At 53.9% G+C, this 24793-nt stretch overlaps 1 protein-coding gene and 1 pseudogene across 1 annotated transcript; one reads left to right on the top strand and one right to left on the bottom strand.

Moving 5' to 3' along the window:
- LOC142596361 (uncharacterized) overlaps positions 1 to 24793 on the bottom strand; it is a 488757-nt pseudogene that overhangs the window by 214858 nt on the left and 249106 nt on the right.
- On the top strand, positions 5676 to 12455 carry LOC104034485 (scavenger receptor cysteine-rich domain-containing group B protein-like). Its single transcript, XM_075725464.1, has 7 exons — positions 5676 to 5706; positions 7700 to 7726; positions 8829 to 9158; positions 9548 to 9877; positions 10291 to 10620; positions 11155 to 11484; positions 12421 to 12455. Exons 1-7 carry the CDS (start codon positions 5676 to 5678, stop codon positions 12453 to 12455), a joined length of 1413 nt encoding a protein of 470 aa, XP_075581579.1.

The following is a 24793-nucleotide window of genomic DNA, read 5'->3' as shown; positions in this document are numbered from 1 at the left end:
GAGCTGCAACCAGCTGAAATGTTCTCTTGGGGTTGCTCATCAAGCAGGAGAACTGCAGGGAAAATGGGGAGGGCTGCTTGAATGGAGAGAAATTTTGGGTGTGCTGCTAGTGCTAGCAAAAATGGTGAGATAGATAATATTAATAATAAAATCTGAGCAAAAGCAAGGCTGGCTGGCTGCCAGACCCTGGGGACCTGAAAGCCCAGTCCATCCTTTGCATGGGATGGGTTGAACAGCAGGATGGCAAAATATCCTCTCCACTTTCCAAGCCAAGAATGAAAACTGAAATGCATGGGACATGTCCAGGATGGACATGCACGGTCAGCTCTAGGGCCAGGGGTGCTGTACAAGAGTTTAGGAAAGGCTGTGCAGACAAGACAGCATGCCATCGCACCTCTCTTGGTCCAGCCTGATACAGCCTAAACCAGGTGATGGATTTCAATGAAGCAAGGCCAGTTGTGCAAGATGCGGTGGGATTTAGAAGCACAGTCTTGTCCTTGTGCTGAAAGAGGTGCAATGCAGGATGGGCTCTCCCTGGGGACCACAGCCAAAACCATCCCAGATAACCAGACTTCTACAGGATTTAGATGATTGTCTCCACAGAGTGGCTTTGGGGAATCAAAGAAAGGGAAAGACCTTTGTGGACCTTGCCCAAGAGATGGCTCTGTGGTTTGCATACCCCCAAGCCTCCACAGAGGCCGCAGGGAAGTCCAGTTCCTTGCAGTGGTGCAGCTGCCAAGTACTGCTTGTAATTAATGACAGCCTAACTTCTTGCTAAAGGCAGCCAGGGACACCAGGGGCTGGCTCCAGTCTTGGCAAGACACTGTCCAGAGAGGGAAAGTTGTCCCAGGGACAGAGAGTCATGCCGTGGTTGGCATGTCCATGTTGAAGTCTTGAGCAATGTCCCAGCTAGACTTGGTGCAACAGTCCCCCTTCCCCCCCACCCCAACTGAACGTATGAGGAGGGGATAAAGCCAAAGTTAAAGGAGAGTAGGATGTGGGAATGGACATGGAGTGCTGTCAGGCCCCCAAGGACCTTTTGACAGTGCCCCCCACGGGACTTTTTGACAAAGGGCTGGGTTGTGTTCAGTGTCTTGCAGAAGCCAAAATACTACTTTGAACTATGTGTATTGATTAAATAGTCAGTAATTATAAAAGGAACTCTGAATGTCTACTAATCAGATGTAGGCACTGACATTACAGACACCCAGGAAAGTTCTCATTTGTCTAAATATAGACAGTCACCCACTACAGAAAATTGCTAGTCTCTGTTTATTCTTGTGCCATATTTATAACCTGATGAAGATGTCTTAGATACTGCAGCATCGCTCAGTGCACATATCCCACCCATCTTGCCTTTAGAGATGTCAGGGTATCAGATAGAGGCCAGTGGGATGTGCTATGGTGTATGCAAAGGCTTTCCATCAAAGACGAGACAACTAAAGGGCTTTGCTGGCTTTGGGAAATAATGTGCCTTGTACGTCCAGAGTTACTCAAACTCCTTTTCAGCAGAAGAGCCCAAAGAAAATCAGCAAGTACAACTGTTCTAGCAAAAAAGAGTTCAGTTCATGATTATCTTTTCTCCTCCTAACTCACTCTTAAATGCAAAGCCCTCGTTAAGCTGTAGTAAGTAATCGCTATGCTCAGGGAACGTGTTTTTATGGCCTCCAGAGGGAGAATGCAAGCAGAGTGTGCTTCAGTTCTCTTCAGATGCATGTCCTCAGATATGTGAAGAGCATCCTTCCCATCTCTACACACTTACACCTTTTCAACTCAGATCAAACAGCTGCAGTTGTAAATTTTACCTTGCCACAGGGCGCAGACATCAGGTCCCAGACAAAGTATCTCTTCCTTAACTAGTTTCTCGCCTATTCCCTCTGTGTTTACATGACATGCATGCTAATCCTACCCCACCTACCCCTTCCAGACCAAACCATTTCCCCAGGGAAAACCAGAGCCCAGCTGAGGGACAGTTCACACCAGAGCCCATCCTAGACAAGCTGTGCAGAGATGTATCAGACTACTTTTACCTCTCAGCTCCAGCTCTAGTGTAGCCAGCTCTGCCTCCCCACGCACACGCTTCCCTGCCTCTCCTCAGTGTAGTCAATGTCTCATCTTCATTCTATAGAAAACAACTCTCTGGCAGGCTTAAAAAAACGTAATTCCTACTACCTCAAACATTTTGAGCTGAAAAACAATGCAAATATATCCTCAAGCATGGGACAAAGAGCCCATCCAAACCAAGCACTGTGAAGAATGAGCATAGCTGGTCCCCTTTGTGTGGTGCTAACCCTCAGCAGTGTGAGTATGAGCTGGTTCATGCCTTGGCTGCATGGAGTGGTCCACAGAGCCATGTTCAACACAGCAGGTCCGATGATGAAAGGATAAATGGTTGAGTTTTTATCCTAAGAATGCCAGTGATATTAAAGCTTGATCCTGGCATGCCTAAAAAAGTGATGATGTTATTAAAAGACAGCATGGACACTGCTTCCCTTGGAAGAGGTCGAGTGCCTGGTTAAATAAATAGCAGGTCTTTGCTGCTCCATGTTGAGAACTGGCTGACAGCTATGATGCTAAAGCAGCCCAAGTTACTGCCTTGCCTGGTGCGCATGCACAGGACCAGTGTATGGCTGAAGAAAAATCAGGAAATTCAGGTTATCTTCAGTGTCCTGAGGAGAGGTATTAGGGCTGGGCAGGACTGTGTTTTCAACAGGTCATCAGGGAGAAAAGAGGAATTTGGTTTTGATTTTTTGGTTACTCCAAGTAAAGCATTCTGGGAAACTCCAGAACATTTCAGGAAAGCCACAGTGTGTGTCAAGAATTGTCACATAGTGCAAGGGATACCACTCCATGCAAGAACCCTCATGCACAGTCAGTTGCTCCAAGCCTCCCTACGTGGTCAAAATTAGACTTTGATCCACTTCGATCTTAGGAGAAATTAATGGACAAATAAATGAATGAATGAGAGAAAGAGAGGAAAAAAATAGAGGAGGGAAGGAAGGAAAAGAGGCAGGAAGAGAGGAAGGAAGAGGGAACGAGGGAGGGAAGAAGGGGGGGGGGGGGAGGAAGGAACTGAATTTTAGAAGATTCAGTCTAAATTCAGTTCCTGGAAAAACACTGAGCACAAAGCCAATTCTTCTATTTGTGGCCACCTAGAAGATAACACACAAAGTGTTATCAACGAATACAGGTTTGTTGGGATTAACTATCAAGTGAGTAATTGACTGTACAAATACAAACCAAGAATTACCGGCCAGGCTCCCCACAAGTGGGAAGAACATAAGGATCAGTATCAAAGCACAACAGGCTGTGGCTCAACAACCTATGGGTATTGCAAAAAAAGCAAACCTCACCTGAGACTTCTGGAACAGGGGGTCCTCCCGTGTACGAGATGTCTTTGTGACCATTGTCTTTTCCCAGGAGTGCTGAGGTCTCTGCTGCACATCAGTGGCTGGGTGTATACATCAGCTATCAAGAAGGGTGTTGGCCAACTGTTGGCCTGCTGGAGCCTGGCCAGAAGGCAGGCAGTAACAGCTATCTAAGTATAGAAAACAGGACAGAGATGAACAGATTGAAAAGTCTTCAGTGAGCAAAACTGAAAACTAAGCAAACAGATGAGAACAGTCTTCAGATGCTAAGATACAGAGCTCATCTGTATTCTCCTCTATGACGAAAGGCTGAGAGAGTTGGGGTTGTTCAGCCTGGAGAAGAGAAGACTCTGGGGAGACCTTCTTGCAGCCTTTCAATACTTAAAGGGGCCTTATAAGAAAAATGGGGACAAACTTTTTAGTGGGGCCTGTTGTGACAGGACAAGGGGTAATGGTTTTAAACTAAAAGAGGGGACATTCAGACTAGGTATAAGAAGTTTTTTATGATGAGGATGGTGAAACACTGGAACAGGTTGCCCAGAAAGGTGGTAGATGCCCCATCCCTGGAAACATTCAAGGTCAGGTTGGATGGGGGTCTGAGCAACCTGATCTAGTTAAAGATGTCCCTGCTCATTGCAGGGGGCTTGGACTAGATGACCTTTAAAGGTCCCTTCCAACCCAAACTATTATATGATTCATCTGCTCTCAGCTGGATGCAATGCTCTCCTCCACCACACACAGCTTTGATACTGAATTTAATATGGACCTGACTCAAACTTGGACTGATGCATGTCTTTGAGAAGACCATGGTCCTCAGTAGCCTGAGATTTGTATTTATTCAGGCCTGCTTTTCTTGCCCATCACCTTCACCTTTCATCTGCTGGACTGGCTGTTGCAAAGAACAGACTTGCTACCCCTATCCTCATTCACCTTCACTGTGAGTTGTCACCCACTCCTACCCTCCATTTCTGCCAGGGATGCTCTCTCCCTATCTGTCATCTTCAGAGGGTATCTTCACACTCCTCCTTGGCATGGAGAAGACAAAGGAGCTGTTGCAAGTAGTCCCTGGGTTGTACAGTCTAAGCAGAGGAGTACCTGAGAGCTGCACAAACTCTTGTCTGTCCAACATACACTCCCCGGGATGAAAGATATTCCTGTGTGTCTTCAGAGGTAAAGCATATTTTCCGTATGATCAGCTGAGCTATTTTGAACCCACCTCTATTCCTAGATGATGTAGAGCAATGGTCCTGTGGGCCAGCCTTGCCCAGGTAGCTAGTGCAAATGCAAAGAGGGGTTCAAGGATTGTGCTGAGTGGTGGAGGGTGCAGTGCAATTCTCCTAGCATCACATCACTTTCCCTTCAGAATATCTGCCTCCTCAGCCAGCCCTGGGGCATCTTCCCCCTTAGACATCTCTGGTATGGGTATCTGAGTCCAACACCTGGCTGCAACGGCCTCCTAGGAGTGCTGATGATCTCTGCTGAACATACAAGGTATGTAAATGCATTTTCCAGATAGAGAAGTTGGCACAAGGTAGATCCCACCCATGATAGCATCATGTCCCTGCAGCACCATTTCCCTGCTTGGCTATGTGACTGTCTGGGTGATTCAGCCTCGTAGGGGACCTGGGAGCCTGGCTCTGCCATCCAGGAACAGAGCATCCTGCCACTTGCACATCTGGCTTTGTCACGACTGGAGGAGGTCTCACACCAGCCAAAAAATTAACTGGACTGTGAACACACACAAACCTTGCAACAAAATTTCATTAAGTCTTCAAGTATCTTGTGACAAACATGGGGAAAAAAAACCTGGAAAAATCTTCCACTTTTAGAAGTTTTTCAGCAGTGGGAAAAGGTTTCTTACATCTTTTCATGCTGCATTAGCGACATGGGATCATACCCATTTTCCCAGCTAAGCCCAGGCACTGATGACCTATTCTTGCAGCTGTGTGAAGCCAGTCCCAGAAGACAAATTGCAAAACCCTGTCTCACCCCCATCACCCCACTGATGGTCCAGAACTGGCTGTCCTGAGAGGACTTGTTTGTTCAGCAGATTCTCGAAACTGCCCAGTTTCACAATCCTGCAGCTTACGTGATGCTCATGGCACAAGAGTCACTTCCTGGCAGATACTTGGCTTTTCCTGCTTGCTGAGCACCTGCCACGGGGCACAGAGGGAGGTTTTTGGGGTGGAGGGGAGGAGCCGTGACAAGGGAGACTTCTCAAATACCCAGTCCCTTGGGTGCATGTTCTGCCTCCTCCCTGCCCCGCTCTCCCGTGGAGACAAAGAGCACACTATCTTTGCTACCAACATGAGGCTTGTCCTCCTGGCATGTCTCTGGGGTAAGTGAGATGGGATTATTTTCTCTTTGCTTTTGGCTTGACACCTCTTTGCCAGTGGTTCTCCTCTTCCACTACTGCTTCTTCTACAGCCCATAGCACAAAGCAAATGGGACATTGCAAGGAACTGAAATGCAATCAGTGGTATTGATCCATATCTGATAGCTGAGTGTGGACACTCACATCCCCTCAGATGTCACTAGACAGTCACAGGTGGACAGCTAGATGCTGCCTCACCTTGGCACTAATACCTAGACACCTTGAGAAGTGTCTCATTTGAGAACTGAATCCCAGCCCTCATAAGCAAAGACAGCAGCACACAGGGTGGGGTTTCCTCTCCCTGTTTCTCTACTGTGGGTTCCTAGCCTGTGGGGGTTCATAGAATCATAGAATAGTTTGAGTTGGAAGGGACGTTTAGAGGTCATCTAGTCCACCTGCTCCTGCAGTGAGCAGAGGCATCTTTAACTAGACCAGGTTGCTCAGACCCCTGTCCAACCTGACCTTGAGTGTTTCCAGGGATGGGGCATCTACCACCCCTCTGGGCAACCTGTTCCAGTGTTTCACGATCCTCATCATAAAAAATGTCTTCCTTATATCATCCTTTGTTCCCGTGCATCAGGGATGAGACCAGACGCGGTAACAATGGGCAGAGGCACTGAGTGTGCTCAGTGGCTACTGTGCATGGGTAGGCACTGCAGGCTCCCAACATGATATGTTATCTGAATGCAACTGGAATTTAGAGAGAAGAGGGATAAGCATTAGGCATCTCAACCCATAAACCTTAAAAGTAGCTAAGAAAAAAAAAAAGGCAGATGGAAAAAAGACTTACCGGGCAATAATGCTAAAGCTTGTCCTGGTGTCAGCAGTTCTGCTCTTGCCTGAAGCTGTTGGTCAATGCTTGGGATCTTGCCAGGCTGTTGCATTTAGGAGCAGAAATTTTTTGTGTTGAGCTCTTCTTTGCTGTTGACCTTCTACAGTGGGCACAAAGTCCCCTTCCCCTGAGTTTCCAGGAAAAACAAATCCTGGCAAGTTTTTCCTCAGGCTTTTCCTCACAGGGTTTGCCTCAACCTCTAGTTAATCCTCAGGGAAATCTTCTGAATGGGAATAACCTCTTTGCACAAGTCTCCAGATGCATTCCACCTTGAAGATGCTTCTTTACACAACTCCATTAGCAGGCCCATAGCTGTTCCCGTGGCATTTCGTTGCTGCCATTAATGTCTGTAGGACTGACAGCAGTCCTGGGGTTAATTTTGTCTGGTGTCTGCCTGAAGTTCAGAGATAACAATGCTTCTTCATGGTCTGGCCCTGACTGAAAGGACAAAATAGAAATGCCATGCTGCTTGCAACTCATCACATTTTCAGCAGTTTCATTCAGCAGTGTACCTCTTGCCTGGCTGTTGATAAGAGCTGGGTGTCACATCCAGAGTCTCGAGGCAGAGACAAGCACCTCCAGCCACAATTCGACAGTCTGCTCTGGACGCCAGCCCTAGGATGAGATTGATATGCATCAGCCATGATGCTGGCTGTCACAGGAGCCTACATAATCTAATCTAATCTAATCTAATCTAATCTAATCTAATCTAATCTAACCTAACCTAACCTAACCTAACCTAACCTAACCTAACCTAACTTAACCTGTCTGGACACTGACTTTCAGGTGCCTAAATGTGGACAAGAGGAATCCCAGCTGCTCTGTTATGGCATTTTCACATTATCTGCCCAAACCAATTTTTTTTTTTCCCAATAGACTCCCCCCCACCCCCCCCCCCACACCCCTTTTCTCTCCTTATCTGATCTCTTTGTCAAGAAAGACCCAAGGACATGCACTAGGATAGGCAAAGCCCATTGACAGCTGGCTTTGGGAAACAGAGAGCAATGATGGGCTCTAACAGAGCTCAGAGTCTTGTCTCCCGCCCGGTATTTTGCTGTCCTGAATCTCCACGTTCTGCAGAGCTCATGAGACTCAGACTAACATCCTGTATTTCTTCTGTTGCAGCTTCCCTTGCAGGAGTCCTACTGGCAGGTCAGTATTTGTAGTAGAGAGTGGAGCATGAGTCAGCACACGCAGCTCTCAAAAAATGTCACGCAGAATGATGCTATGTCTGATCTGGAGATTTAAATATGCTGCTCGGGGCCAAGAGACCTTGGTCTGAAACCTGTTTCTGTGGCCAGTGATCTTCTCTCTGTAAACCACATTCTTGTGATCAGCCAATGGAGAAGACCTGACTACCTCCTGTATGCTCTATGAGGTGCAGCTGGTACCTGCTGGAGATCTCTGGGTGAAAGGAGCAGTACCGATCCAAAACATTGACAAAACAGCTGCTCATTTTAGCAAAGTTAAACCAGAAGTCAAGCTATCCTCAATGCTGGGGTCTGGTCTCCATGAGATGGAGGACTGCCTGGTGACCCCTTGGCTCCATGAGCCCGTGTGGAGGTGCTTCAGGGTTTCAGTCCCTGGCACTTTTCAGTCCCTGAATTTCTCCCACTACAGCACCCCAGATCCATGCAAAGGGACAACGGTATCCAGAGAGATTTGGTTCTTGATATTAGGGTGGCAAACAGTGTTGTGACTGGAGGTTTGGCAACTGGAGGCAGGTTTTGAGAGGGATTGTGTGTCCTGGTGGGTTCAACAGCAGGAACAGGACTGAGTAGGTCCTTTCCACTCCCGAGTGCTGACTGTCTGTAGATCCACAAGAGCAGCCAGCAATCGCTGCCAATAGCTGAGCAAACCCAACCCTTCCCTTGAGGAATGGGTAGAAATGTCTCAGTTCTCTCCTCCCCGCTTCCAGTCCTTGCAGCAGCATTTGCTGGGAGACACTGGCCTTAACTATGGGGAAACTTACCCAGAACCTGAATGCTGGGGTAGGTTTTGGGGGGGGGGGGGCTACAGCTCTCCCTTCACAGCTGAAAATGAACCCTGTGATTTGTATCTCAAAACAGACTTATGGTCCCAGAAACACCCATGGCTTTTGGTCATTCCCAGCTCAAAACCACCAAAGATTTGGTGTGCTAGAATACCCTGTGCTTTTCTTCCTCCTAGTTTGGCAATAAGGAGAGGCTCACTGGGGAGGGAGATCCCTCTTTCTCATTCCCTGCCTTCACCCTGAGGTGTCTGCTCTCTCCAGAAGCTGTAGACACAACCAAACTTGAGATCCGCCTGGTGGATGGTGCCAATCAGTGCTCTGGAAGAGTCGAGGTGCTTCACAAGGACGTCTGGGGGACCGTCTGTGATGACCAGTGGGATTTACGGGAGGCGAAGGTTGTGTGCAGACAGCTGGGCTGTGGGACAGCGCTATCAGCCCCTCGGGAGTCAAAATATGGGGAAGGGAAAGGCCAAATCTGGCTGAGTGACGTGAACTGCAAAGGGACAGAAGCATCCCTCACCGAATGCAAGGCGAAGCCATGGGGAGACAACATCTGCAATCACGTGGAAGATGCCAGTGTGGAGTGCTCAGGTAACTCCCAGGTGTTTTCTACTTCATGCCACATTGGTCCTTCTCCCTCAAATAAGCCAGGGTGCAATTTCTGACTCATCCAGAATGACTTTGTTCAGCTCCAGCTTCCTACCCCACTTGACCCAGAGAAGTTGTGTCACAGCTACTGGATGTGGAACAACCTGCAGAGCTGGGAGAGGACACAGGTAGTCCCCTCCCTCCCATGATGGCCTCCATGCTGATATTATTTTCTCTCCAGCTTTTTTCTCAAGCCAGAAGTTATGAAGTTTTGACAGGTGTTTGGGATGAGCAGAGACAGTTTTGGTGCATCATGGGAGATTCTGCTTTCTCCAGGTGATCAGGGGCACAGAGACTTGTTCCAAAACTTCTCCCTCATTTGTCTTTGGCAGGAACAGAAATACCTGAGCCAGGGCCAATCCGACTGGTGGGAGGCCCGAACCGATGTGCTGGGAGGGTTGAGGTACTTCATGAAGAACAGTGGGGCAGCGTGTGCCATGATGACTGGGATCTAAATGATGCCCAAGTCGTGTGCAAGCAACTGGGCTGTGGGGATGCGGTGCTGGCCCCCATTGGAGCCAAGTTTGGACGAGGATTTGACACCATCTGGCTGGATGATGTGAACTGCACAGGGGTGGAAGCTGCTCTCTCTGAGTGCCCGGCAAGGCCGTGGGGGGACCACAATTGTTACCATGGGGAAGATGCCAGTGCAGTTTGTTCAGGTAATCCTTGCATTCTCCTGCTTTTGCCAGCCATGCGTTAGGGTGTCCTCACAGTCAATGTGGGCACAATCTTGGACAGGAACAAGGGCTTCCTACAGAGCACTCTCCTACTGACTTGGTGTTAACCTAATAGTCCTGCTGGTTGCCTGGGGTCCTTATGCCATGCAAGAGAGCTTCTGTCTGGTAGGTTCTCCCTTCTCTGCTCACTGGGGTGCTCTGTGGTCATTTCTCTTCAGGTCAGGCTTCCAGTTAAGACTGCCATTTTGCTTCTTGCTTGGACAGTTGCATGTTGTATGTGGAGAAAGCCATGGAGGAGAAGCTGCTGTGTGCAGGGCAGGGCAGGGATACTCAGGGAAGGGCGGGACACACACCAATGCACAGTCTGAGCATGCCCTCTCTGGATGTGCCTGCAGACTCGGGGATCGGCGTCTCCGCTTCAGTTCGCCTGGTGGGTGGCCCCAGCCGCTGCTCTGGAAGAGTCGAGGTGCTTCACAAGGACGTCTGGGGGACCGTCTGTGATGACCAGTGGGATTTACGGGAGGCGAAGGTTGTGTGCAGACAGCTGGGCTGTGGGACGGCTCTATCAGCTCTTCCAGAGTCAAAATATGGGGAAGGGAAAGGCCAAATCTGGCTGAGTGACGTGAACTGCACAGGGACAGAAGCATCCCTCACCGAATGCGAGGCGAAGCCATGGGGAGACAACATCTGCAACCACGTGGAAGATGCCAGTGTGGAGTGCTCAGGTAACCGCCCCTCCGTCCCCCATCCTGCACGTGCTGGGCAGTCGGATGGGCAGATCCCACCACACATATGCCCCCTGCCTGAGTCAAAGCTGGTCCCAAGCCCCAGTGCAGCTCTGTGGATGTCTGCTGGTGGGAACAAGAGAGGGATGCAGCAGATTAACTCATCCCATCACTGGGTGCAGTGCTCGCCCAATGATCCAGGAGCAGCATTAAGTCCTCTCCTACCTGAGACTGCTCTGGTCCCTGTCCAACCTCTGGGCTGCAGGGTCATTAGTGTCAGCAGACTCCTTGAAGCAGACACACACTAGAGCCTACAGCCATCCATGAAGACCAGGAAAGCTTCCTCCTGCCCTTTTCCCACAGCCCCTCTCCCTGGCTTTTCTGTCTCCCTTCCCAGCCCAGAGAAGCCCAGCCCTTGCCATATTTCTGGTGCACTCAGAGACACCGGAGCCTCTGCTGAGCAAGCAAACTTTCCGCAGGCGGTGGGGTGTGTAGGACTCTCCCTTAACATTTATTTTCTGGGCATTGGTGCAGAGGTGGACATTCCTGAGGAGGGGCCAATCCGGCTCGTGGATGGCCCTCACAAGTGTGCTGGGAGAGTCGAGGTGCTCCATGAGAACCGGTGGGGCAGTGTGTGTGATGATGACTGGGACATGGAGGATGCCAAGGTGGTGTGCAAGCAGGTGGGCTGTGGGTCACCGCTGTCAGCTCTGGGAGGTGCCCGCTATGGGCGAGGGCCGGACATCATCTGGCTGGACGATGTCAAATGCAACGGGACGGAAGAGAGCATCTTTGACTGTCAGGCCAGGCCATGGGGTGAACACAACTGCTATCACGGAGAGGACGCTGATGTTGTTTGTGCAGGTAACTACCCATCACCATGGCATCTGAAGTGATGTGGGGACAGGGTCAAACACTTGTAGCAGAGCCAGCAGGCTGGACTGGTCCAGAAGGGGAATCACAGAGCAGGAAGGCTCCCCCCAGCTCAGGATAATGCTGGTGGAAGCAGGGAAATGGATACAGCAGGGAGCTGTAAGGAATATAGAGCATGTGGTTAAGATGGGTGTGGTGGGACCAGCTGGTGGGAGAGGGGCATGAGCAGAGCAGAGGCAAACACACCAGTGACAGTCTGACTATGGGATGGATCCTGCCAGGGAGATGCTGACAAGAGATTTTTGTATAGGGCAAGGCTCCTAAAAGGCAGCCCGAGGGAAGGTAGGGCAGTTTCTAGGGCAGGAGGTAACGATGAGCATCCATGGAAAGCACGGGGAGGACAGCTGGAACAGTGTCTGGGGCCAGATGCCTCTGTATCGGTACATCACCAATACTCAATAAATGTCTGAGTTGGACTCTCTGAAGCCCTTGGGAGCAGAGTTCCTGACTCCTCATGCCCTGATTCTTGGGAGAGAAGCTTGGACAGGCCCTGCCTGGGCGAAGGGAGGAGTCCCTGGGGTTCTTTGTCTGGTTTCATTATGGAGGAGCACGGCTGTAGTGTCTGAGATTTCACCTGGGTGCTGCACAGGGTCACACTGTCAGGACCATGTGCTGCTGCAGTCCTCTGGATCAAGCAGTGCCTTGTGCATCAGGATCAGTCTGCTCTTCACGCAGTGCTGTCCTGGCTCCCACAGGGCTTTTTCCAAAGCTCAGGTGTTGGGTTCCTGACAGCCCCAAATATATGGGTATCACCTGACCCACAGACCTTCTTTGGGAGCATAGTCCTTGTCACTTCTGGCAGGCAATTCTGGCGTCACAGAGTTCCTGGGAGCAAACTTTGCTTTACCTTGTTCCCTTTCTCTGCAGTTAACAAGACCCTGGAGGAGCCAGAAGCAGCATAAGTGCCAGACTGGCCCCACTGGACCGTGCTCATCTTGCCACAGAAAGATGGGCCAGCAAGATTCACCTGAGAAGGCAAAGGGCAGAGATGTTGCAGAACCATCAGTGTGCCAAAAACAGGATCCGGAGTTTGGCAAAACCATTCTCTCTCATCCTTTGAAGGCTCTACAAACTTGGTTATAACTGCACTGATGGAAAACCCAGCTCAACACATTATTCCCACTGAAAAGCAAACATCACAAAGTGTCAGTAAAGTTCCCCTAAAACTGAACATCTGCCTGTCTCATTAATCGCTCATGGACCTCTGCTGCCTGAGCACATATCTGGCAGGGAGCTGCTGGTTCAACTTGATGAATATTTATGTGATGAAGGAATACAATGAATATTTATACCAATGGTATGACAGCATACCATTTCTCAGGTCTGCAGAGAAACATTTGCCTCCACTAACATTCAGACCAATAACAAGGGAAGCCATAAGAGCCTTGGGAAGGGTATTGAACATTGCACACCACCAGCTTATCTCTGAAGGTTTGTCTGTCCCTCCTTAGCGGGGAACTGCCCCACATAGGGAACAATTCACCCCTTTTCCTCCTTCACTTTTCCCACAGACCAGAGCTGGTACTTGACAAGGGGCTAACTTCCCATTTCAGGGATGTCCAATCAAGACTTGGCCTCCAACACAGAATTATTTTGTGATTTGTTGTTTTCCAAAAAGCAATGTGCTTTGTGCCTCTCAGCACATCACAAATGCTTTAATCCCAATGAAGCAAAGAGCAAAGGTCTTTAGCTGAATATTGGCATTGGGTGTCTCCAAGGTAGTTGGCCAGCTCAAGGTAGTTTTATGGGAAGGACAGATGTGACTGGGTCCTTTCCCCCGCCTCTCCCCAGACCAGTTCACCCCATTCCAAAGCAGGTATAAAGCAGCTCATATCATTATGCTTTTGGGAGGTGTGCTAGTTCAGTGTGGCTCTGGAGAGAGCAGAAATGAGGGCAAGCTGGTCCTGATCTGACCATGACACAGAGCATCACACAGACTCACGGGAACAGGAAGTTCAGGTACAGGTCTACATTTTTTTTTTTTTTTAACAGAAGGTGAGAAGAGGCACAGAAATGGTTTAAAGCTTGGAGGGAACTTCTAAGAGGGTGTCGTGGTTTAGCTCCAGTCAGCAACTAAGCACCACGCAGCCGCTTGCTCACTCCCCCTTCCCCAATGGGATGGGGAAGAGAATTGGAGGAGTGAGAGTGAAAAAAACACTCCTGGGTTGAGATAAGAACAGCTTAATAATTGAAATAAAGTAAAATAGTAATGATAATAATAACAATATAATAATTATAATAATAATAATCATATACAAAGCAAGTGATGCACAATGCAATTGCTCACCACCCACCGACCGATACCCAGACAGTTCCCGAGCAGCGATCACTGCTCCCTGGCCAACCCCCCCAGTTTATATACTGAGCATGACGTCATATGGTATGGAATAGCCCTTTGGTCAGTTTGGATCAACTCTTCTGGCTGTGCCCCCTCCCAGCTTCTTGTGCCCCTGGCAGAGCCTGGGAAGCTGAAAAGTCCTTGACTAGCATAAGCAGTACTTAGCAACAACTAAACCATCAGCGTGTTATCAACATTCTTCTCATCCTAAATCCAAAACACAGCACTATGCCTGCTGCTAGGAAGAAAATTAACTCTAACCCAGCTGAAACCAGGACAGAGGGCCACGAGGTTCAGTCTGTCTTACTTATGAGAGGGCAAGCTATGTGAGGACTTCACTGCAGTAACTGAATACTTCTCGGGGGGGAGGGTACTGGCTACTCAAGGCTGTCCAAGCCCATACAGCGAGAGACAAATGTTTATATAATATACTGTCCCTTACTGTCAGCACAAGACAGCTTTTATGGATTAGAGGCAATATCAGCAGGAGAGGATGAACTAGCATGGGAACTGTATCACCTATCGGTCAGGGAAGGCATGCTACTGTGAGATGTTGCAAGGATTAAAGTTGACTTCAAGTGGCCAACAGGTTTCTCCAAGTATTCCCTCCACCCCTCAGAAAAGATGCCTGGAAACTTGTCTTGTGGCAGGAATTGTGGCCAGTGGGACCATGTGCAGGCATCCATAGAGGTACCCAGATTAGACGCAACATCACCCAAAGCTCCTTCTACAACCATGGGAGCGAGAGTCATCTGAGGTGATTCAGAGGGTAGCTGGGCTGTCTTGCCTGGTGCAACTGCCTCTCTCTCTTCATTAACTGAATAGGTTCCTAGGGCAAAGATGCCCCTGAGTTAGGCACGTCAGTTGGGTGCTTGCATTTGAGTGTGACAGATCTGAGTCTCAGTTGTTTGCTTCTGTACTGCATGCTCTTTGGACTTCAGTAATCGCTTTTGTTTGGGTTAAATGAATGTCGTACTCATGTTGGCTGGCAATAGCACCTCTCTTCTCCACTTGGGAACATTTGTGAGGTTTAGATCCCACCTGGAAGGAAATGTATGCAATCCAGACCTGTAAAAGCAGCTTGCTTTAGCCTGACAAGCCACTGAAAGTTACTAGTGTGCATATAATATTTAGTGATATTTAAAAAATGAAAATAGGAAAAATGTGCTGCCACATGGAGAGAGGGGAATCATCCCTTAAAACACCAAGCTCCAACTCCACACCTCCAACATCACCCCGTGGTACTTGCCTAAGACAAGAAAGTTAGACTGGGAAAGGACAAAGAGGCACCAGCCCCAACATCCAGCCTAGAAGCTTAGTATCGACTAATGCCTAGTAGGACAGGACATGGATGAAGGTTACCTGAGCATATGATGCCTGCATCTTCTCTGTGATTACAGTTACAGACTCCCCAAGGCCTCATTGCACACTTGGAGAGGGCTGATTCTCTACCGGAGCATTTCACATCATCCAAATAGATACGGCCAAAACATTGCCCAAAATAGGCTGAACCTGGGGCAGACATGGCCATCCCACAGCCAGCTGGTGGTACACCACTGCAGCATCGCTCAAGTCCCAGCTGTTGTCACAGATTGTCCCCCACTGTTGGCTGTGAAGCACCTCAACTCTCCCGGCACAACGAGTGGGGCCATTCACCAGCCGGAGAGGAGGTACTTCTGGAGAACCTGCACAAAAAGCAACCAATAAAGATAAATGCACACAAATACACTGCACCTGAACCCTGCTGACACAGTGTAGGGGGCGAGTGCCAAGCAGGGTGTCCCATGGATGAAAACTGGATGGCTAAAGAGGACATTTTGGGTGTCCATTCAGGGTTACCCCAAAGTCTGTGTGGCTCTGCACTGCCCACAGACTGGCAGAACTGTCCCAGTTAGGACTGGGAGTGGTATTCCAGTCTCCCTGCCAGTAAGACATGCTAATGCATCCCTTCCAAGCAGGCATGTTTCAGATAGTTTGTTTGAATCGCTGCCAACGCTACAGTGACACAGGACCCTGTGCCTACTCTGTATAAATAGCAATCTGCTGGGCTGAGCTTTGAAATAAAAATATAATGTTATCTACAGACACAACCTGTACAACAGGAGCACTTCAGGAGCCTCCAATTAGGTGTCTTTTCCCATTTGAGATGCATTGGGGCATCCTTGCCATCCTCCAGCTGTCATGTCAGAAGGGTGTGGGTCTCATAGCTCCAGGCTCATATCAGCCAGCCCCACATAGATGTCTGCATACTGTTAGGTGTCTTATATAGTGTTAGGTACCTATGTCTGGGAACATGATGCATGCCCATATTCTTGAAACTTTATTTTGGCCTTACACATTTTACTCCAGTTACTGCAATATTCACCATATGTATACTGGATAATTTGTGAGGAGAATGGTAATGTATATTAATAGACAATCTTCCTTGAAAACTCTCATGGCTGGTAAAGCCAGCTGAATTGGACAATAAATGGTCTTAAAAAGCATCAGCCAACCCTTTCCTGCACTGAAGCAGTGTACCAAATAAAACTAGTCAAAAGGGGAGGTTAAAATAAGGTTTTTAACAAAGGGTCTGCCCTGCCCATAGGTGAGAACCCAGCACTGGGTGGCAGTGTTTCAACCAGCTCAGCTGCAGGCATGTACTTTGCTACGTTCATGGTAGCGGAGATTTCTCCTCTTGAAAGACCACCGAGTTCTCCTGAAGTTTCCCAAAGCTATTCATGGAAGGAAGGAGGGACTCCAGGAGCAGGCATGTGGCTTAGAAGATCATGGTGAGGTAACTTTTGCCTGGTCACCTCGTGCAGCAAGTCTTGCAGACCCCTTCTATAGGAGGGTTATCCCATTTTGCTCGTGTGATTGCTTTCAGTGTTTTCTTAGAAGGAACAGAATTTTAGTCATCATTTCTACTGCCCCCAAAAGCGGCTGTTCACATAGGAATTTGTTGTGGTAGTTTTAGATATAGGTAAGGACATGCAGTTGGCCTAATAGAATCATAGAATCGTTTAGGTTGGAAAAGACCTTTAAGATCAGACAGTCCAACCATTAACCTCACGCTGCCAAGTCCACCACTAAACACATTCAGGGGGGAGGAGTAATTTCACGTTTCCTGCCTTGGGGGCTGGACTATTTTTCAATGAAAGTAAAAACTAGGAATCAGCAAGGTTGGAAAGCACCTCTAAGATCATCAGTCCAACCATCAACCCAACACCACCATGCCTACTAAACCATGACGCAAGGCGCCACGTCCACCTGGTTTTTGAGCACTTCCAGGGATGGGGACTCTACCACCTCTCTGGGCAGCCTGGTCCAATGCTTGACCACTCTTTCCGTGAAGACATTTTTCCTCATATCCAGTCTAAACCTCCCCTGACGCAGCTTGAGGCCATTTCCTCTCATCTGATCGCTAACTACTTGGGAGAAGAGACCAACACCCACCTCCCTGCAACCTCCTTTCAGGGAGTTGCAGAGAGCGATAAGGTCTCCCCTCAGCCTCCTCTTCTCCAGGCTAAACAATACCAGTTCCCTCAGCCGGTCCCCACCAGCCCTGTGCTCCAGACCCACCACATCTCCCTCTGTTTCCAGCCTCAGCCTCTCCCCGGTCAGGCCAAGGAATGGCACATGCTGGACTTTAGTCCTGCAGAACATCTGTGTTCTAACCCACTGCAGTTCTGCTGCCTCACAGCCGTCTCCTCAGGGATGCACCGCCAGAGAAATTTGACTTTTGTCGTGACTTGGCTCAAGTGAGAGGAGGGGAGAGCCTGTCTGTCCAAGCACAGCTACTGTCTTGCCAGGTTTGATCACGGACCTGAAAACGCTTGGCCGCAGGAGTAGTGCGTGCAGGATTACGACTGCTCCAAGAGTCCTTCTAGGTTTTTCTTGAGCAAGAACTGCAGAGTCATTGCTCAGGACGAGCTTTGGGGCCATGGGTGCAAAGCAGAATAGTTGAGCCAGCCGCCCCCTTAACTGCACTCAACCACTCCAGGAGTTGACATTGACCATGGTCTGGTTTTGAGTCCCCTAAGCTCTCCATGAGGAGAGCATCCCTGCATGTGGTGAAACGATCGCCCTTCGAGGTAGCAGCTGAGCACGCTCACCCGCCCTGGCACAGAGAAGCCAGCCAGGGCTGTCCAGGGGCACTGCTTTGCTGTCAGGACAAACTCCTCTGCTGAAGGAATGGGAAGGTCCCTGAGCCCAGCCCACAGCCCCAGCCCTATGGAGAGGGAAGCCTGCTCTTCAGCTCCCCTCCAGGGCTGCTGGGGAACAGAGGGGTGCAGGGGGAGGCCCGCTGCCTGGAGGATGGGGTATAGGATTCCTGCTTCCATGTCCATGCACGGCATGCCACTGGAGCCTGGGGGCACACCAGCCCAGGGAGGGCATTCCCCTCGCCCTGTTGCACTGCTCCCGCCATGGAGTTGGGGACAGACGTGGCAGAGGGTCGTTGCCCTGGGTGGCAGAGGAGGCTCAGGGGAGGGCACTTTCTCCCCTCCATCGACCCATCCCAGAGCCGGCCAGAGCGTGGGAGCCGCCCCTGCAGCAAGAATCTCCTTCTGCTCCACTGCTCCGCAGAGACACTGAAGGGGCAGCGCTCTGCAGTGCAGCCCTGTGCCAGGATCAGGCCCGACAGAGGCAGTCCCAGCTTCCCCACCTCAGAAGGATTCAAGGGCTGTTTTCTGCAGAGGGTCCCCGGGCACCCAGGGGACACCAGGACTTCGCTTGTCACAGACACATCACGGGAAGAAAGCATCTCTGGTGCTGACAGGCATCGAGGGGATGCAGCTCAGCGGCAGAGCGCTGGCTTCACATGTGGCAGGTGCTGGGTTCAATCCCCAGCATCTCCAGGGGTGGTGACCGCAGGCAGGTGCAGGCTGGAGCTTGGGCACCAGCCCTCTGTCCTGGTTTTGACTGGAACAGAGTTGATTTTCTTCCTAGTAGCAGGCACAGTGCTGTGGTTTAGATTTAGAATGAGAAGAATGCTGATAACACACTGATGGTTTAGTTGTTGCTCAGTACTGCTTATGCCAGTCAAGGACTTTTCAGCTTCCCATGCTCTGCCAGGGGCACAAGAAACTGGGAGGGGGCACAGCCAGAAGAGTTGATCCAAACTGACCAAAGGGCTATTCCATACCATGTGACGTCATGCCCAGTATAGAAACTGGGGGGGTTGGCCGGGGAGCAGCGATCGCTGCTCGGGAACTGTCTGGGTATCGGTCGGCGGGTGGTGAGCAATTGCATTGTGCATCACTTGCTTTGTACATTATTATAATTATTATATTGTTACTATTATCATTACTATTTTACTTTATTTCAATGATTAAACTGTTTTTATCTCAACCCAGGAGTGTTTCTCACTCTCACTCTCCTGATTCTCTCCCCCACCCCACTGGGGCAGGGGCAGCAAGCAAGCAGCTGCGTGGTGCTCAGCTTCCGGCTGGGGCTAACCCATGACAGCCTCTCCAGGCCCTGCGTGCTTGCCCTGCCCGCCCAGGGCCTGGCTGCGAGGTGAGGAGGGCTGCGTGCGCTGCCTCTGCGGAGCCCCTTCTCAGAGAAGCAGGCAGCTGTGCTGGAGCCGAGCTCAGGCCGCTGCCCTGCACCACGCACCGACCCCAGGGACAGCACTCGGCTGCGGAGCGCCTGTGGGGAGAGCGCAGGGAGGGGACGGACGTCAGCCGCGCACTGGGAATCATTTCTGGCTGCACCGAGAGATGTGGCGTGAGGGTGCTGCTCCAGCCCAGGTGTCCTTTCAGGCCCAGGGCCACGCTGCCCTCAAGGCTTTCCAGGGATGCGGGTGGAGATCCCCGGAGCACCTGGGAAGCACCAGCTGTGCCAGCGGGCAGGGCTGCCAAGGGAGGCGAGGACCAGCAACGGCTTTCAGCCTGTGTGCTTGGTGCGGGAGAAATCGCTGGACATTTGCAATTTCAGAGCTGGGCTCAGGCAAGAGTGAGACAGAGTACTGTGACAGCAAGCAGGCGAGGAAAGCCCGGAGCCCCGGTGTCTGTGGTGCCGTGGAAGCGCCAAGGGAGGGCGAGGGCCGGCCAGAGCTTTGGGGGCTGGCACCTTTGGCGTGGGAGAAATCCCCAAAAAGCCCAGAGAGGCCCCATGCAGGGTTCTCAGGGTGCTCTGCAGCCCTAGAGGGTCCCCAAAAGCCCTGGGGTGCCCCCAAGATCTAGGCAAAACTTTGGGAAACCTCAAAAGCCTTGGGGGGGTCCCCAAAATGCCTTGGGAGGGTGTTCCTTAGGGGGATCCACAGCCTGCAAGGTCTCTTGGGTGTCCTAAAGGAGAAACAGGGAGGAGTCTCCCAAAAGCCCTGGGGGTACCCCAGGGTGCTCCATAACCCCCACGTCCCTGGGGTGCCTCCAAGACCTGGGGGGGGCGTCCCTGGGGTGCCCCAAAGCTCTGGGGGAAGGTTTGTGGGCCTCAAAAAAGCACTTGGGGCAGAGGTGTCCCCCCAAAAGCCTTGGTGAGGGGTACCTGAGGGTGATCTGTGACCCCCCCCAAGGTCCCGGGGACCCCCCAGAGGCAGTGGGGGGTTGGGGGCAGGGACCCCCAGCTGGGAAGCGAAGTGGGGGGGGGGGGGGGGCGTTCAGAGCAAACCATTTCCACTGCCGGTGGGGGGGGGCAGACCACCTTAATGGTGGCCCGAGGGGGCCCTTTGGAATCAAAGGTGGTGGGGGGGTGCTGTTAATTGGGCCGCCCCATTCTCTGCAGGGGAAGGGGGGGGCACCTCGTTAAGCGCCTCGTTAGCTATGTTGAAGCCAACTATCTTGAAGCAACTTTTCTTTCTCGAAGTGCTGGGAGCAGAAGTAGATGTACTTGGAGGCCGGGTCCCAGCGGCCCTCGCCGCTCGCGTCCCGCCGCCGGCTGTTCTCCAGCCACAGCGCCCGCCGCGGGTTGTCCTTCTTGGGCAGCCTGGGGGGACACGGGGTGGGGGGCCACCAGTCAGCGGCCAGGCGGCAGCCCCAAATCCTCCCCCCCCATGCACCTGCAAATGGAACGGTCCGGGGAGGCCCAGTTAAAGGGGATGGGGTGAAACCATTCCTACGGTGGGGAGCTGGGGGGGGCACACCTGGGCCAAACCATTGCTCAGGGCAGGGGCCCACACCTGGGGCAGCCCATTGCAAAGCGGGGGGCACGGCTGGGCCAAACCATTGCTAAGAGGGGGTACAGCTGGGACAGCCCATTGCTAAAGGGGGGCGGGGGGGCAGATGAAGCATGAAAGAGGCGAAAACCCACCCAAATAAAACCACCACAAGGCAGAAACAGGGAGAGCCCCCTTGGCCAGCCCACTCGGGGGGGCTGGGGGGCAATGAGGGGGCCCATGTGGGGCCCAGCTCCCCCGAGGGGGTGCGGGGGCACCCACCGGTGGAAGGAGATGCCTCGGTTGCGGGTCTCCCGAGTGTCACGGGTGCAACAGCCGGCGGCAGAGCAGTGTCGGGGCATCTGCGGGGGGCGGAAAGAGGGGGTGAGAAGATTCTCCCACAGGAACCCCCCCAAAACTGCCCGCGGTCCCTGCTGCCCCGGGTACCCCCCAGGCAGCCAGGTGCTGAGAGCCCCAATTTCCCCCCAACCAGCCCAGACCCCCCAGATGCCCCCCACGCCCCCCCAGCTCCAGAAGCCCCCCACGCCCCACCCCAGGCCCCCAAACCCCCACGCTCCCCCCAAGCCAGCCCTGGCCCCCGGAGATGCCCCAGACCCACAGGGCCCCCCCCAGAGCTCCCCGCACCCACTGGGACCCCCAGGGCCCCCCCCACCCCCGCTGCCCCCCCCGTCATGAAGTCACCGGGGGGACCCCAGCCCCAGGGATGCCCCGGGGTGGGGGTGGGGCAGGTGACGTCACGGGGAGGCGGGGCACCGCGGGGGGCGTTGCTAAGGGCCTTTCGCGGGGGCTGCGGTTGCTAAGGGGGGCCCGGAAGGGGCAGGGCCGGCGCCCCCCGGGGTCGGGCGCCCCCTCCCCGCCCCCCGCCCCAGGGGCTGCTCCGGGGCCGGTCCCCGGGGCCGGTTCCTGGGGCCGGGGCCGCCCCCCCCGGCCCGGGCGCGGCCTCACCTCGGCGCTCCCATCCCGCCGCCCCCTGCGCCGCCGCGGCTCTCGCGAGAGCGGCCCCGCCCCGCCCCCTCCCCCTCATTGGCTGCGCCGCGGCGGTGGGCGGAGCGCCTTCCCCCGCCCCTTCAGCCCGTGCCTGCATTTGCATGCTGCGCTTTCATTGGTCGGGCTCGCCCCGCCCCGCCCCTCCGCCGCGGGCGTGTCAAGGCCCCCCCAGCAGGTTCTGGGGTGTTTCAAGGCCCCCCCACTGTCGAAGGGGCTGGGAGGGGGTTGAGACCCCCCCCCAAATTGGGGTACAGGGGGTTTCGAGGCCCCCCCAGCAGGTTCTGGGGTGTTTCAAGGCCCCCCCAAACCCGGGGCTCGGGAGGATTTGCAGACCCCAGCCCCAAGTGTGGCGCGGGAGGGCGGGGTCCCCCCAGGAGGGCTCAGGGAGGCGCTCCAGCCCCCCCCAGTGGTGTTTTGGGGAGGGTTTCAAGGCTCCCCCCAACACGGGCTCTGGGGGTGTTTCGAGCCCCCCCCCCCCCCCCATTTTTGCAGCCCCCCCGGGGCCCTCAGGGCGGCTCAGGGGCGGATCCGTCTTAAAGGCGCTTTAATGAGGATGGGCCCCGCCCTGACAGGCCCCGCCCCGACAGGCCCCGCCCCAAGCCCCGCCCCGACAGGCCCCGCCCCAACAGGCCCCGCCCCAAGCCCCGCCCCAACAGGCCCCGCCCCAACAGGCCCCGCGCTCAGGCCCGGTCCCCAGGGGCGGTTTCTGGGGTCCCCCCCCGGCTGGGGGCTGTTTCCAGGCCGCCCCCAGGGCCCGCAGCCTTTTGGGGGGGCTCCCTGGGGGCGGTGTCCAGGCCCCCCCTGGGGCCGGGGGCGCTTTCACGGCGCTGCCCGAGGGCCCAGGGTGGGGACCCCCCGTGTTCCCCGCGCCCCCCGCGCCCCCCGTCCCCGCTGTCCCCGCTGTCCCCGCTGTCCTCGCTGTCCTCCCGCAGCAGGCGGCACACGGCGCGGGGCAGCGCCAGGGGGTCGCACCTGGGGGGGGTGGAGGGGTTGGGGTGGCCCCACAGCCCCCCACTGACCCACAGCACCCCGGCCCCATACACCCCCCACAGCCCCCCAATGACCCACAGCACCCCGGCCCCATACACCCCCCACAGCCCCCCAATGACCCACAGCACCCCGGCCCCATACACCCCCCACAGCCCCCCACTGACCCACAGCACCCCGGCCCCATACACCCCCCACAGCCCCCCACTGACCCACAGCACCCCAGCCCCATACACCCCCCACAGCCCCCCACTGACCCACAGCACCCCGGCCCCATACACCCCCCACAGCCCCCCACTGACCCATAACCCCCGGCCCCATACACCCCCCACAGCCCCCCACTGACCCACAGCACCCCGGCCCCATACACCCCCCACAGCCCCCCAATGACCCACAGCACCCCGGCCCCATACACCCCCCACAGCCCCCCACTGACCCATAACCCCCGGCCCCATACACCCCCCACAGCCCCCCACTGACCCATAACCCCCGGCCCCATACACCCCCCACAGCCCCCCACTGACCCACAGCACCCCAGCCCCATACACCCCCCACAGCCCCCCACTGACCCATAACCCCCGGCCCCATACACCCCCCACAGCCCCCCACTGACCCATAACCCCCGGCCCCATACACCCCCCACAGCCCCCCACTGACCCATAACCCCTGGCCCCATACACCCCCCACAGCCCCCCACTGACCCATAACCCCTGGCCCCATACACCCCCCACAGCCCCCCAATGACCCACAGCACCCCGGCCCCATACACCCCCCACAGCCCCCCAATGACCCATAACCCCCGGCCCCATACACCCCCCACAGCCCCCCACTGACCCACAGCACCCCAGCCCCATACACCCCCCACAGCCCCCCACTGACCCACAGCACCCCGGCCCCATACATACACAGACCCATAGGGGACTATGGAGGCTATAGGGTACTACTGGGGGGCATGGTGGTCTATAGGGAGCTATGGGGGCTATAGGGTACTACTAGGGGCCATGGAGGGGCCATAGGGTGCTGTAGGGGACTACGGGGGCTATAGGGTACTACCGGGGGCATGGTGGTCTATAGGGAGCTATGGGGGCTATAGGGTACTACTGGGGGCATGGTGGTCTATAGGGAGCTATGGGGGCTATAGGGTGCTGCAGGCGCCTATACGGACTATAGGGTACTGTAAGGATGCTATAACAAGGCTGTAGTGCTGCAGTGAGGAGCTATAGGGTGGCATGGTGGACTATAGGGGCACAGCAGGAGCTCTAGGGTGCTATGGGGGGGCTATAGGTACCTGTGGGAGGCTATAGGGTACTACAGGCGGCAATAGCAGCCCCCAGGGCGTTACAGAGGGACCTATAGCGGTGCTGGGGGGGATACAGGGGGACTACAAGGTGCTATAGGAGGGCTACCGGGGCCCTTGGCAGGGCTACAGGAGAGCTGTAAGTCAACTACAGGAAGCTGTGGGGTGCTATAGGGACACACGGGGAGCTATAGGCACCCACAGGGGAGGTATAGGGGGGCTATAGGGTGCTATAGGGATCTATAGGGTGCTCTAGGGGCCCATAGGGCACCGCAGAGAGCCACAGAGGCCTGTGGGGGGCTATAGGGAGGCCATAGGGGCCATAGGGAGGCCATAGGGGCTATAGGGGCTATAGGGAGGCCATAGGGGCCATAGGGAGGCCATAGGGGCTATAGGGTCCTGCGGGGGCTGTGGGTGCCGGTCCCCACCTGAGGCGAGCCTGCAGGGCGGCCACGTGGCACGCGGTGGCCGCGGCCCCATCCCAGACGGCCTCCAGTGCCTGGCGCAGGCGGTGGCCCTGGGCTTGGGCACGGGC

The sequence above is a fragment of the Pelecanus crispus genome, chromosome 31, assembly GCF_030463565.1.
Source record: "Pelecanus crispus isolate bPelCri1 chromosome 31, bPelCri1.pri, whole genome shotgun sequence".
In the NCBI taxonomy this organism is placed as follows: domain Eukaryota; kingdom Metazoa; phylum Chordata; class Aves; order Pelecaniformes; family Pelecanidae; genus Pelecanus; species Pelecanus crispus.
The sequence above is the reverse complement of the archived record's forward strand: the minus strand, read 5'-3'. Positions and strand labels throughout refer to the sequence as shown.